Source organism: Pan troglodytes, chromosome 11, assembly GCF_028858775.2.
Source record: "Pan troglodytes isolate AG18354 chromosome 11, NHGRI_mPanTro3-v2.0_pri, whole genome shotgun sequence".
Classification (NCBI taxonomy): domain Eukaryota; kingdom Metazoa; phylum Chordata; class Mammalia; order Primates; family Hominidae; genus Pan; species Pan troglodytes.
This window is the reverse complement of record NC_072409.2, coordinates 88738392-88753417: the sequence shown is the minus strand read 5'-3', so window position 1 is coordinate 88753417 and position 15026 is coordinate 88738392. Positions and strand designations below refer to the sequence as shown.

General features: G+C 40.0%; 1 protein-coding gene and 1 long non-coding RNA gene across 9 annotated transcripts in view; one reads left to right on the top strand and one right to left on the bottom strand.

The window, feature by feature from the left end:
• LOC104007835 (uncharacterized) overlaps positions 1 to 15026 on the bottom strand; it is a 111883-nt gene that overhangs the window by 30479 nt on the left and 66378 nt on the right. The window lies entirely within an intron of this gene.
• TEK (TEK receptor tyrosine kinase) overlaps positions 1 to 15026 on the top strand; it is a 133922-nt gene that overhangs the window by 70434 nt on the left and 48462 nt on the right. For 5 of the 7 annotated variants that reach the window (XR_010148741.1, XM_063787908.1, XM_054657998.2 and 2 more), the window contains exons 7-11: positions 757 to 885; positions 3975 to 4126; positions 6027 to 6171; positions 11062 to 11223; positions 13021 to 13155. Coding sequence is in view for 6 of the 7 variants with exons in the window: in XM_063787908.1 (XP_063643978.1) it covers positions 757 to 885; positions 3975 to 4126; positions 6027 to 6171; positions 11062 to 11223; positions 13021 to 13155 (723 nt within the window). In the remaining variant the exon portion in view is untranslated. The remainder of the gene's footprint in view (positions 1 to 756; positions 886 to 3974; positions 4127 to 6026; positions 6172 to 11061; positions 11224 to 13020; positions 13156 to 15026) is intronic. The other 2 variants (XM_016960699.4, XM_016960700.4) reach the window with 1 other exon arrangement.

The window sequence follows — 15026 nt, the reverse complement described above, 5'->3', positions numbered from 1 at the left end:
TTCTCCATTTCTTCTTTGGATTGTATCTTGAACATTGAAAATGCTACATTGTGGAGACTCTGGAATATGATACATTCCTTTTAGGAATGTTGATTTTGTTTTGTTTTAGCAGGCAATTAACTTGGTAGGATTCAAACCTCAAACTCTCACTGTTAGGAATCAGGTCAAACTCAGTTTAGTTCTTTTATCTTTAGCTGGGCTGCTTTGAGTCTGTACTGAGCATGCATGGATCAAGGATCAGCCGAAGATCTGGGACTTTTCTCTGACTCTTTCTGGGTTTTCCCTCTCTCTCCAGTGGCTGTGGTTTTCCTGACTCTGTCTCTGATGCATCAGGCCAGTAGACTGCAGGTTTTCTTTGGAGTTGCAGCTTCCATACGTGGTGTCAACTGTACCTAACAGTTAGGCTAAAAGCTGAAAATTGGGAAACACATCATTCCCATCTTCCAAATTTCAATTCTCCAGAATCTTCCAGGTCTTTTTTCTTCCTATCCCACTCTTAAGTGCTTTCAGGAAGTTATTTTCTAAATGTAGTTGTACCTACAAGAAAGTTGGCATGATAGGAGCTCATTCAACTTTTTTTGGAAGCATAACTCCCCAGCTTTTTAAGTTCCTGGTAATTCAGATAAATTACCCCCTACCTTACATAAATCAGCAAAGTTGATGGCTTAGAGAGAAAAATAAAACTAAACACCTGCAGCCTTAGGTTTCCTCTCTTCCCCTGGATTAATACTGGTTTTTTGATGTCTTTGTTTACAGCATGCCACCCTGGTTTTTACGGGCCAGATTGTAAGCTTAGGTGCAGCTGCAACAATGGGGAGATGTGTGATCGCTTCCAAGGATGTCTCTGCTCTCCAGGATGGCAGGGGCTCCAGTGTGAGAGAGAAGGTAAAGCAAGGTAACACTGTAGTCAGGGCCATGTTCAGCATGTCTGAACTGAGCTTTGGTAGTGTAATTCTTGTGCCGGCATCCTAAGATCCTCAAGCCTCTTTTGTTTCCATCCAGAAGTTGGGAATAGCTTATCCTAAATCCTAAAGCACAGCATTTTAATTCTGCTCTACTGACCCTAATAGTAGGCTTTATTTGTCTTTGCACTAGGCATAAACCACGTGCTCTTTGTAGCAGCTTAAGTGATGACTGGCCAGCTGAGAGCTCTCCTACCTTTTCTGCTCCCTTCTCTAGGACCAACCTTTTCCCTGGACATGCGTAACAGAGAAAGAGCAATTTGGGATGGATTTAGACAGGGGATATTTTTAAAGCAATAGAAAGAATAAAACAAATAGAAAAGATTATGCTCAAAATGAAATTTTATGTCATTCTAGTTCAGAAGTTACTCTTCAGCAGGAGTCAGCAAACTTTAACCCACAGACTAAATCCAGCCCACTATCTTTTTTTAAACAGCTTTATAGAGATACATTTTTTATATTATAATGTTCAACTTTTTAAAATGTAAATTCAGTGGTTTTTAGCATATTTACAGAGCTGTGCAATCATTGCCATAATCTAATTTTACAACATATTCATCATACCAAAACAAACCTTGTACCCATTAGTAGAAACTTCCATTTTCCAATCATCCTAATTTCTGACAACCATTAATTTGCAGTTGACCTTAAACAACATGGGGGCTAGGGGTACTGACCCTTCTCACAGTAGAAAATCTACATATAATTTTTGACTCTCCAAAGACTTAACTACTAATAGCCTTCTGTTGACGAGAAGCCTTACCAATAACATAGTCAATTAACACAGAGATTAGTATCTGTATATATTTTATGCCTGCATGACATACCTTTTTCTTAATTTTTTTGGTATTTCTAGGCTACACAGTTTGTCTGTGGGTTTTTTCAAATTATCCTAAATCTCCAAAAAATTTTCCAATATATTTATTGAAAAAAATCCACATGTCAGTGGACCCATGCAGTTCAAGCCTGTATTGTTCAAGGGTCAACCATATCTTCTGTCTCTGTAGATTGCCTGTTCTTGACATTTTATATGCTGTAAACAAGTTTGTATAATATGTCGTCATTTGTGACTAGCTTCATTTGCCACACCTTTTTTGAGGTTTATCTATGTTGTGGCATGTATCAGTACTTCATTCCTTTTTATTTCTCACCATCTGTTATTATAAAGAAAAAAATTTTGGATCACAGCCACCTCCATTCATTTATAGTATGTCGTCTGTGGCTGCTTTTGTACTACAAGGGCAGAAAACACGGCTTGCAAAGCTGACTGTATTTGCTCTCTTTACAGAAAATGTTTGCTATCCACTGTCCTAGAATATACTTTTTAAAATTAAAAGAAGCAGACATATGTATTTTCAAACTTAATAAATATGTATTGCTTTTTCAATCATATAAATATAAATGCCATTGAAATAAATACATATCCAGTGAAATCTACACTCACAATAATACAGCTATGGCCTTTTTTTCTGTTACTTTTGGAAATCAGAACAAATATTGGGAGTGGGGGTGGGATGCCAGTAAGTGTTTTCTCAAAGTCCTTAAACTTTATATTTTTTCTTCTTTTGCCAAGCCTGGACTTTACTACAGGGCAGGAATCAGGGAGTGGTTAGAAAGGGAAGGAAATGCCATGGGGCTACTAGGGGATTGTATTGAACGTGGGCAGCTAACAAGTTTAAGAATTTGAATTTTGTGCTTTGTTCCTTCCTGTCTGTTCCCTTCTGCTGATGCTGCAAAAGGAGTGCATTCTGATGGGAGAATCTAAGACAGGTTAACCAGGGTGTCACTAGGGCTTTCAGAGAGTAGCTCCCTTCCCAGATTCCACTTTAGCCCAGCACATCCACCTTCACCCCCACCCAGCTTCAGAAAATACAAGGGGGCGATGAAGGAAAGAAATGCTTTAAAAGTGTCAAAACATGTTTTTCAATTCCTATTCAAATAGCTACTTAGGCTGAAAAACTTGGCACGTTTTCCATAATCTTTCCAAGTTTACAGATACATCAAGGAATAACCTTGTAAGTATTAGACCTCTTTCCCTTCTCCTCCACACCTTTACCCATTTCATTCTAGGCCTGAGAAGTAGGATATCAGTATAAAATATCATTATTGACCCCGCCTCTTCCCACCACCGATAAGAAACAGTCTGTAGTTACTGCTGCTCTGAGGGCACCTCTATCGCCTACATTGTTTACTGAGTGTTGGACAATTTTCAAACATGTCTCACATTCAATTACAAATAGTCCACAGTTCCCTGAGTCCCTATGGTTCAGAATAAAATTGGTATATTTCAGGGTTATTCATTCTCTACTGTGTAGATATTAGGCAAGAAATCCTGACACCATTACCTTTATTGACACCACAGACATTTTTCCTTCTTTCAATATTGGCAGCAACATTTTTGATTTGGCTGTTGAGTGGATACTGATTTGGGGAAGTTATATTCCACTTCTTTGATGTACTTCTTTTGTGAGCAACTTTATTCACCTTTTCCTCTTAGTTATCTGCTATTTGCAGACTTCCCAATGAATGAGACATCTCTCATATATCTAAACTGAGGTCAATGCTGTTGAACAGCAATACCATGGGGTTATTTGATGAGTGGAGGGAGAACTAGTTTTTTGTTTGTTGTATTTTTGTAATCATTCGTGTAAAAAGAAAGAGGGGGATTGAACAGCAAAGTCTAGGGGAGATATGGCCATGATAATCATTTTAATATTGAGACTGTTCCTCCCTGGTCCATGAAAGGAGCACAGCCTCATGGCAAAGGGCGTGGACTCTGGATTTATAAAGATCTGAGTCTGAATCTGGGCTGTGAGCCTCTGTCTCCTCATCCATAAAATGGGAGAGCACAATATCATCCACATCACAGGTGTCTTATGTGATGACAAAACAGTAAAATATTTGCAAAGTTCTTGCCCAGTGCATGACTTACTAAAGTAGCTATTTTTATTATTACTACTGCTGCTGGCTCTGTTAAATATTAGATTTCACAGTGCTGTTTTCTTCCTTCAGGCATACCGAGGATGACCCCAAAGATAGTGGATTTGCCAGATCATATAGAAGTAAACAGTGGTAAATTTAATCCCATTTGCAAAGCTTCTGGCTGGCCGCTACCTACTAATGAAGAAATGACCCTGGTGAAGCCGGATGGGACAGTGCTCCATGTAAGAGCCATTCTTAATTTGCCCTTCTTAAAGCATGAGATGCTTCAGTGTAGTAATCACCCCACTAAATGATAGATACCATTCAGTGCTTTTATCCTCCTAGGCTAGTGTGTTGTTGGCTTTGATAAAATGCCCTATTCCTGGAGAGGCAGAACTGACTCACTGCAGCCTCACTGATTTCTTCTGTTGGCCAGTACTGCTCTGCAAGGTTGGGAATATGCCCCCTGTGGAACTGACAGAGCTGGGTGCCAAGGATGGCACACATCCTGCAGGACTGTCCAGCTGGTATGGGGAGAAGTACGTGTCAATCTGTGCAAAGCTTTGCTCTCGCAATGTCCCCATATCTCATACTACTCATATCAGGAGAGTAAGGTGGTGTTGGAACCCATGAATCAGCAGATTTACGTGCTACCAGGTGCAACCAGGACATGGAGTTTTGATGACCGGTCCACTCCTATTATGCTCTTTGGAGCAGCAGTTTAGGGGAGCATAGAAGAGGAGAGTTCCCCAGTTCTGAAACTACAATCCACGGGGTCCCTTAGGTCTGAATGCATTCATTGGGTTTCTCCCCACCTCTTCCCTTTGCCCTCATTGCTGATGCTCACCCATGGTTAGGTAATATCACAGCAGTTCTTTTTTGTTTAAAAGGATCAAGCTACTTTTCGAACATGCTTTCCTTCTCTCTCCCAACTATACCAAATGCAGCAGAGACAGGAGCCACCCCAAATTTCTCTTGTGTTGAAAGTGATCCTTAGGATATTGATGTATTTTTAATCTAAAAATTTAGAAATACTTATTATCCTATTTTTCTATCAAAGATAACCAAAATCAGCTTGACCAGAGGCAGGTATGAGTGACCTTCTGAGGGAAGAATATGTAGAATGTACCATTACTAGGGTCCACGTTTCAATGTCCCTGATTCCACTCAAACAACCCATCAGGTAGAAGAAGCCAATTGATGGCTTCCAAAATCTTGTTGGCTTTTTCATGAGTTAATGAAAGTAATGGCTACTATTTAGTAAGGTTGGCCATAACTATATGTAACTTCTTACTTAACATTGCCTAGTCTCTCTCTCTCTCTCTCTCTTTTTTTTTTTTTTTTTTTTTTTTGTGGAAGTGGGAACTGGCTGGGTGAAGTTAAGTAACTAAGGAATTGGTCAAAAATGGCAAAGAGGCCAGATACGGTGACTCATGCCTGCGATCCCAGTGCTTTGGAAGCCTGAGGTGGGAGGATCACTTTAGGCCAGAAATTTGAGACCAGCCTGGGCAACATAGCAAGACCCCATCTCTTAAAAAATAAAAAAAGAATTAGGTGGACATCGTGGCATATACCTGTAGTCCCAGCTACTTGGGTGAGGTGGGGGGATCACTTAAGGCCAGGAGTTTGAGGCTGCAGTGAACTATGATCACTCAACTGCACTCCAGCCTGAGCCACGGAACAAGACTTTGTTGTCTCTCAAAAAAAAAAATGGCAGAGGTCCATCTCTCTTCAGAACCCTGGATTTTTCCAGTACTCCCCACTTGACAGCCTCTCAAACACTTAGGAAGTCACTTTGTCCTCCCACGCAGCCATCTCTGTGTTAGATAGGAAAGGAACAAATCTTATGAGGAGTAGTTTAAAAGAAATCATGCTTCAGGTGTCTTGCTTGTAAGTGTTTACCCCGTACTCCTAAACACACAAATACAACAGCAGGATCTGACAGGGCATCAATCCAAAATAAACTTTCAGGGCTACTACAATAGCTTTGGAAATAAGCCAATAATTATATTAGCATTACATTTAGCTTCTTGATCTCTCCTAGGAAACTTCTTATTAAACAATGAGATGGGGTCAATGTTATGGACCTTTGCGTTTATGCCTCCCTAGAAGTTTTTATTTTTTTGTATTTGACCTTTTCAGCCAAAAGACTTTAACCATACGGATCATTTCTCAGTAGCCATATTCACCATCCACCGGATCCTCCCCCCTGACTCAGGAGTTTGGGTCTGCAGTGTGAACACAGTGGCTGGGATGGTGGAAAAGCCCTTCAACATTTCTGTTAAAGGTAAGTTCATTTCCCAGAAAAAGGGATTGTGTCCTTGATGCATTATGTTTTTGTATTGCTGCTTCTAGACAGAAATGTATGCGACCACTAAAATACCTTTGGGGTAATTTCCAGGATAGTAAGCCTTTAAAAAATTATATGCATGAAACTAGAGTGAAGAAATTAAGAGTATGAACTGTGGAGTCACACAGCCCCAGGTTTGATTTTGTCCCTAACAGCTCATAATCTTGTGGGTGGCCTTGACCAAATGAAGTTACCTTTTTGAGTGTCTCTGTATTTGCAAATGAAGCATAATTTAGGTACCTCTTAGGGTTATTGTGAAGCCTTGTTAAACACATACAATACTTGGAGTTGTGTCTGGCACAACATATCTAGTAGTGATTATATTTCACAAGAAGGTTAGCTTGCCGTTGTGACTTCCTATTCATTATTGTAGAGAATTATTTGGAGAATCCCTATTTTGAGGATTACTCACTTAATAAGAAGCCCAGGCTATGCTATATAATTAACATGAATGTCTTTTCACATTCAGGGCTGTGGGCATTTTTCCTGCTATAAATTAGTATTTCAAAATTCAAATTAATCTGAGTGTTTGTGTGTAGATTTGTGGCTTGAGTGGAAGAACTAAAATGGAGGTAAGTCTACGTTAACTTGGCTGGTGTACATAGCTATAGCAAGGAATTTTAAATCCGCAAGTTACTTAATCACCTGTTTAGACAGGAATACCTAACAGCTCTCTGGCATATATTCTAGGAAAGATACTAGGCTAAGATTACTTGTAATTTCTGATACATTGTAAATGCTCTGTAAATAGTTGCTATCCTGTATTGTTTAGAGAATAATGAGAAGAAAAAAAGTCTGTACATGTTCAGACACAATTTGTTTTCTGAATATTTTTGATCCACAGTTGGCTGATCCACAGATGTGAACCCACAGATACAAAGGGTCAACTTTATACAGTAGCATACATTGTAAGCACAAATCTTAGTATTAAACCTGGATCTTCTGACTCCAAACCCAGCACTATCTCTTCTGGACCATTTTCCTTTCTGAGTCTCTTGTGTTACAGAGGAGGAGACTGTGAGGTGACCAAAGTTGATTTGTATTTGGCCCCCTTTCGTTACTTCATTAGTAATCTCTTGGGAGATCTCAGAGGTAACTTCTATAAATGAAATGCTGTAAATACTCAGAACATAATCTGTTTTTTAAAGGCCAATAACAACAGTAGCGTAAATGCAACCCCATAGATTTGGATTCTGTGCCCTGAGAATCCATATGAACCACCTCAGAATCCTCCTCCTTATTATTACTTTTGGTAATAGGAAAGAGCCCAAATCTGTTTTATTTGGTAGAACATTCACATGATTAAAATAATTTCTTGCATCTTGCATGTTCTTGGAAGAAAGGAAATGATATGCAGACAAGAAAAATTACCCTACTTTTAAGCTTCTGGGAATGTTTGCTACCCATGGACATACGTCCAAAACAAACCATGTGGTGAATACACAGAAGAGTCACTGGGTCTAGTTTTTAGTTTGTAGTGAAAGACACGGCACACAACATCAATGTGCAGAAGCTTCTCCAGTCCTAAGTCACTGCTGTCTCTTTGCTGTCACATTGACTGGCAGCCATAAAATGTAAATAGCCATTAGGGAATTTAATCAATTTAATCAGCATCTTTTATTGTAGTATTTACAAAAACAGATACTAGGCTTTAACACCAGTGTACAGATTGATACAGTCACTTTGGAAAACTGGCAACTTGTACTAAACCTAAACATTTACTTAGCCTGTGAACCAGCAGTTCTAGGTATATGCTCAAAAGAATGGCTGTATTATGTTCAAAAAAGACATCTTCAAGAATGTTCAGAGCAGTTGTATTCATAGTAGCCCCAAACTGAAATTAACTGAAATGTCCATCAACATTAGAAAGGATACACTAATCACAAATTGTAGTATATTCATATGTATTAGTTTGCTAGGGTGCCATAACAAAATACTACAGGCTGAGTGGCTTAAGCAACAGGAATTTATTTTCTCATAATTCTGGAGGCTACAAGTCCAAGATGAAGGCATCAGCAGAGTTTATTTCTTCTGCGGCTTCTCTCCTTGGCTTGTAGATGGCCGCTGTCTCCCTGTATCTTCACAGGGAGATTAAATTAGGACACAGGTACAGGGTCTTCCCTTTGTACTTGTGTCCTAATTTAATCCTCTTACAAGGACACCAGTCATATTGGATTATGGCAAACCCTAATAAACTTATTCTAAATTAATTACTTCTTTAAAGGCCTTATGTCCAGATACGGTTACATCCTGAGGTACTAGGGGTTAAGACTTTAACGTGTGATTTGGGGGGAATACAATTTAGCCCATAAAATCATGCAGAGGAATATTAAACAGTAACAAAAAAATTAATTTCCACAACAGTATGGATGAATCTTGCAAACATGATAACCAGTGAAAGAAAGTACATGCTTTATGATTCCATTTATATAAAGCTAAAGAACAGGCAATACTAATCTTCAGTCACAGAAGTCAGAATAGAGGCTACCTCTGGGTAGAGGATATTGACTGGAAAAGGGCACACAGGTGCCTTCTGGAGGGCTGAGAATATTTTCTATCTTAATCTGAGTGGTGGTTACATGGGTGTACACATAGGTAAAGTCCCTTGAGCTAAATACACTTAAGATATTCACGCTTTACAATATGTATGTTCCATCTCAGTAAAAATGATTAAAAGGCAAAAAATAAAATAGTAGATTACTAAGAGGAAGCCTTTGTAGCAATTTTTAAGCCCTTGTAAAAGTATCACAGACTGACATTAATGGCTGTAATAAAATGTGCATCTGCTGGTTTAAAGAAAGGGGTGGCCTTATTTTATCATACAAGGAAAGCATTACTTGAACAAATTTACTTACAGCACTGCCCTCCTTTCTAGCCTAAGTGAAATGTGTACTCAGACTTATCTAACTTAATATTGGCATGATCTGCCTCCAGTTAGGGGATACTGCTTCTTACTGGCTTTATTATCCTGACCTTGGACAACTTCCTAAATCGTCACTTAGTCAATAGAATTTACTTTAGGCCTATTATGTTTCAGCCCCTGTTCTAGGCACTGGGAATAGAGCAGTGAATAATACAGGGGGAAAAAGACTCATCATAGAGCTTACATTCCCACAGGGAGATAAACAGTGAGCAAATAAATAAGTAAAATGTACAGTTCACTAAAATGCTGAGTGTCTTGGAGAAAATTAAAGCAGAAATGGGGGTAGAGAATGCTGGGGCAGGGCTGGAGTGGTGACTGTAATTTTAAATAGGGTAGTCAAGCCTTCCTGAGAAGATATTTGAGCAAAGACTTGAAGGTTATGTCTAAGGAAGGTGAGCCAAAGCATTGAGACAGAAAGAAAAGGAAAAATTACTGAACATTGCAATGTCCTCTGAAATCTGAACGGTTCTGCATTGTATAATACACACTCTTGGGGAGGAAAAACAAAACGAGTTATGCATTTCCAAGAAGGCTGGGCCGAGGGAACTATAGAGCTCATTGGAAATTCACTTCACAAACAATAATTCAGCACCTGGTCGGTGCTGGTGAACAAACTACACAGTCTTTGCCCTAATGGAATTTAGAGTGTAGTGTGGTGTTTCACAACCTTTTTATTATCATCCCACTAAGGAGCTCTTTTAGAAATTGTATTCCAGAACTCTCCCTCATCACCATAAGATTTTATTATCACAGATGTACTTTATATCTCTTTATGTACTATGGCTCTTTGGCAGGCTGCAACCCATTGTAATATCTAAAATGTTTGCATCCTCTAAGAACCAATTTTCATTGTTTCTGGGGCGCTGTCATCCCCATTGAGAATATGTGGTCTTTGAGATGGGGAGATTGTTTTAGATTATCTGAGTGGACCCACTCCAATCCCTTGAGTCATTAAAAGTAGAGAAACTTTCCTGACAATAGTCAGAGATGTGGTGGTCAAAGAAGGATCAGAGAGGCCTGATGTTGTAGACTTTGAAGGGATAGGAAGGAGCCTTGAGCCAAGGAATGCAGGCGGTCTCTAGAAGCTAGAAAGAACAAGGAAACAGATTATCTCCTAAGCCTCCAGAAAGGAACACAGCCTTGCTAATGCCTTAATTTTAGCACAGTGAGACCCATGTCTGACTTCTGACTTCTAGAACTATAATAAATTTGAGCTGTTTGGCTGAAAGAGAGAGAGATACATATATAGAGAGAGAATGAATTATGATCTAGAAGAAAGACCAATATCAAATAATCAAATAATCATACTACAAAGAGTAATAAACCCTAAAAATCACCATGAAGGAAAAGTAGAGGTTCTGTGAAAGTATACAATACCTTAATTCAGTTTCTATGATAGCCACCTGTGAAATATTCACATCAGAGCTAAGAATTAACTGGGAGAATAATGGGAGGTGGAGCATTCCTTGCAGAAGAGAGACATCCACAATCAATCTAAAGAAAGGAGGTTCGTGCTTTGTTAGTTGGATGAAGTGAAAGGTCAGTGGGACTGGAGGGTACTAGGTGAGGGGAAGAGGAGGCTGGAGAGTGGGCAGGGGCTTAATCACTCGAGGCCTGGCTGGTCACGGTATGAATTTTTGGTTTTATCCTACATGTGATGAGAATCCATTGAAGGGTCTTGAGCAAAGGGGCTCATTTATTTTAAGGAAGCACTTTGAGGATAATGGGTTGGGGAAGCAAAAGCAAAGCAGAGAGCTTAGAGAGCAGGTGATCTCACTGAGTCTGAGCAGAAAACTTTAAGAGGACTTTGTTGGACATGTAAAACATATCTTCTACCTCTACCTAAGAACAATCACAAAACCTCAAAGCCGAAGGACTAATCTGCCTTCTGAAATTGTATTTAGTTCTTCCGAAGCCCCTGAATGCCCCAAACGTGATTGACACTGGACATAACTTTGCTGTCATCAACATCAGCTCTGAGCCTTACTTTGGGGATGGACCAATCAAATCCAAGAAGCTTCTATACAAACCCGTTAATCACTATGAGGCTTGGCAACATATTCAAGGTAAGCTTTGGACAGGATAGATGCCAGCTGGGGATGTGGCACCAGGAGAATTATTTTTCTCCAAATCTAGAAATTCCCTTCTCCCTGCCTCAATCCTCTACATCAAGATGGTGGCTGTTGCAGAGGATTCTGTTTCAGAGTATTCAAGAGAGAGTGCAGGGGGCCCCTGAGCTCTGGGGCTAACTTTCTGAAGCCACTGTGTGCTCTAGAACACAGAACCAGCTCACACCATGAGTTACTATCTATATCAATATTTCTTTCTGGATCTCCAGTCCTGTTTTTAGTTATTCTATCTTGGCTGATCATGGGGAAAGGCACTTGTTTATGCCATGAATATGGTAGCAGGAAAGTCCGGAGCCTGCTGGAAGGGCAGAGAGGCTTAATCTGCCTAAATCCTGGGGGTGATTGTTGCTGCTGTATTGAGTTGTTTATTCCTTTTCTCATTTCATGTCTTGCCCTGTCCTGCAGACTCTTAACACAGAGAGATTTTTGAAGGAATTTGAACCTGCAAAGTTTGGGCTGTGGCAGACTGGAATGGGCTCGGGGGAGGACAAGGACAGGCAAAGAGAGCTACAGACCCCTCCCCTAACTTCCTGAAAGAAAAAAATAATTGAACAAAATGTGACAAAATGCCAAAAGTTCATGAAAACAGTTGAATTTATTTTGAAACACAAATTACAATTATATTTGTTGTATGATAATGTAAAATCACAATTTTAAAAAGCAAAGAGCATTATCAGTGACCATGCTGCTTCAATTGGACCATCCTGTAAAAAGACCTGCCACTAACATGCTTGTAGGCAGCATGTCCTCCTCCGCCCATACCTTTGTCTTACTATGCCTATGATTTCTTTAAAATGACCCTCTATTCACTATATGGAGATAATTAAGAAAACTATGGGAAAAAAAAAAGAGAAGAGGAGGAGGGTTTGGGGCTGAATAACACTAGCTGACCTGGGTAGACCGAATAAAATGGTATTATTACTGAGTCCTTCACATACTATTGTAGATTCTATCAAAATTCAGAATTCCAGGGATGTCAGGCTGATTTGCTGAATTGCTGTTTCGAACATCAATGGCTAGGTCTTTTGCTGTCATATGGTGGTAATAATCCATCCCCTTTTTCTCCAAGTGGACATCCACAAAGTGGTCTTCTAAGAACTGTCAAACACATCCCAGTTTTTTTCTTACCAAGTAGGAATTTATCATATGATAAGGCAGAAATTTATCTTTGCAGTATCCATGGAGAAACAGAGGCTGACTAAAGCAAATAGGTAAGGAGAAAAGAGACAGATACCATTTGTTTATGGGTGCTATTTTCGAGGACTTCAGAATGCTTCATTGTAATAGTATGACCATTACAAATCAGTTTTCTGGTCATTTTGAGCAAACCTCCTAAGCATCTTTTTCTCTTGATAGCTTGATTGCAATCAGTGTACACACTTGAAAACAGTAGCAATTAAACTATTTTAATTGAGTATTCCCCCAATCTGGTATTCCATATAGATTTGTGAGGTTTTATTCTAGAAATGAAAAGACAAAAGCACCAGAGCAGAAATGTGTAAGTGGCACAGAAATACACACTTTAATGTGTACCTTGTAACCTGGAAACATTTCAAAAGCCTAATTTTCCTCATATTAGGAAGGATGAGGCCTTGAAGATGGAATTGCCTCTCTGTTTCACTAAGACGTAGTTTTGAAAACCTAAAATTAGTTCACATCGCAATAACAACAACCCCGGCTTAAGGAATGTAAGAGAATGCCAACTTAAGTTTCCTGGACGTTTTCTCTTCTCAGTGACAAATGAGATTGTTACACTCAACTATTTGGAACCTCGGACAGAATATGAACTCTGTGTGCAACTGGTCCGTCGTGGAGAGGGTGGGGAAGGGCATCCTGGACCTGTGAGACGCTTCACAACAGCTTCTATCGGTCAGTGGAAGCCAACAGGCATTTATTCATGAGCTGGGTGGGAGGGGGAGGAAGGGGAAAGAGGAAGGAAGACCAGGAAGGGTGGTGGTGGGTGAGTGGGTGGGTGGGGATGGAGGTGGCAGGAGTTTGCTTTTGAATGGGTGGGAAAGTGACAGGAAGGCTAGCAACTTCAAGCCAAACTGTTCCTTTATTTGGGTTGGACTCCTGGTCTGTCTCCCTGGGGGAGGAGGTCTGCAGCACTCTGTAGGGACAGAGAAGGAAGCAGATGAGCCTTCAGGAAGGCAGGGCCTCCCCTAGGAGCTGGGATTTACACAGCAGCAACTGTGCTGAGCTTCAGCTCCTGCATTTTATCACTGGCTTCCTGTTTCCATCTTAAGGGCCCAGACCAGGCTCTTGCCACAGGCATATTTTAGAAGTCCCAGTTTATTTATTTTCAAAAATAATTTCCAATTTTTCAAAGTAATTCATGGTCAGAGTCATGACATCAAATAGAATAAGAAGCTTTTATCTAAAGAACAGCATTCTCCTGCTCCACCCTCCACCTCCCAGTCCTGCTTCCTATAGGTAGCCACTTTCATCTCCTTAAGCTATTTCTTATATTTACCTCCCTTTTCTAAATCAGTGGTTCTCAAACCTAAGTGTCCATCAGAATCACTCAGAGAGTTTGTTAAAAGATGTTTCTGGGCCTCATCCCCAGAGTTTCTGATTCAATGGTTTTGAGGTGAGGATGGGGCCGGGGTTCAATAATTTGCATTTCTAGTAGGTTCCCAAGTGATGCTGCTGGTCCTGGGTCCACATGTTCTAGATAATAAGTGTAAAATTATTTCTTGATTTATCAATGGTGTTTGGTATTGACTGGCCTTCTATTGCGTTAATTAACTTTGTGAAGCCTCCGTGATGCTAACCTGACCTCCAGCTTTCTGTTACCCAGGTACCCTCCATTGAAATACTGGAGTGATCTTTTGTAAGGTTCCATTCCTGGTTCTTTGAATTGTTCACTGTGTATAACCATTCTGTTACTATCTCTTGGTCAGTGCTTTATACTTTCAACTTCATATATATTTGATTTATATCACCTGGGAAAGTAAGAATTATCATCTTCCCTATTTTATAGATTGAAAAGTAGAGACTCAGAGTACTTCATAACAGTAAGATGCATCACCATACTAAATCTTGGGGCTTCATATCTTTGTCTTTTAGAGCCAGGATCTTGCTCTGTCACTCAGGCTGGAGAGTGCAGTGGTTTGATCAACACTCATTACAGCCTCTATCTCCTGGGCTCAAGTCATCCTCCCGAGTAGCTGGGACTACAGGCACACCACCACATCTGGCTACTTAAAAAATTTTTTTTTGTAGAGAGGGGGTCTTGCTTTGTTGCCCAGGCTGGTCTTAAACTCCTGCCTCAAGCAGTCCCCCAGCCTTGGCCTCTCAAAGTGTTAGGATTACAGGGATGAGCCACCACTCCCAGTCCAGGCTCCATATCCTTTTGTTTCTCCAATTATTATTTCTACCTAGAATCCCAAAGGCACCAGCTTATTATCCCAGTTCACATATTTGCCTGTGTTTTACTCCATTTACTAAAAGTAGAAGGATATGTTATGATTGAGTGAAAAAACCAGGAAGAACATCCACTTTTCTTCTGCAGAGATTGTGCACCCTTAACAGAAACATCCTTCCTTCACACCGCCCACCTAGTTTTTATGTTACTAGCAGCATCCTTAAAGAACCACATGAGACTCAAAAGCTACTCTGAGGCTTATAGAAGCATTACACACAAGTAAGAAATGGCTGCTTGGGGACCCACCTGGTTGTGAATATAAAAAATAAACCCAGAAACTATATAGAGAGGAAAAAGGGACCTCTACAACCAT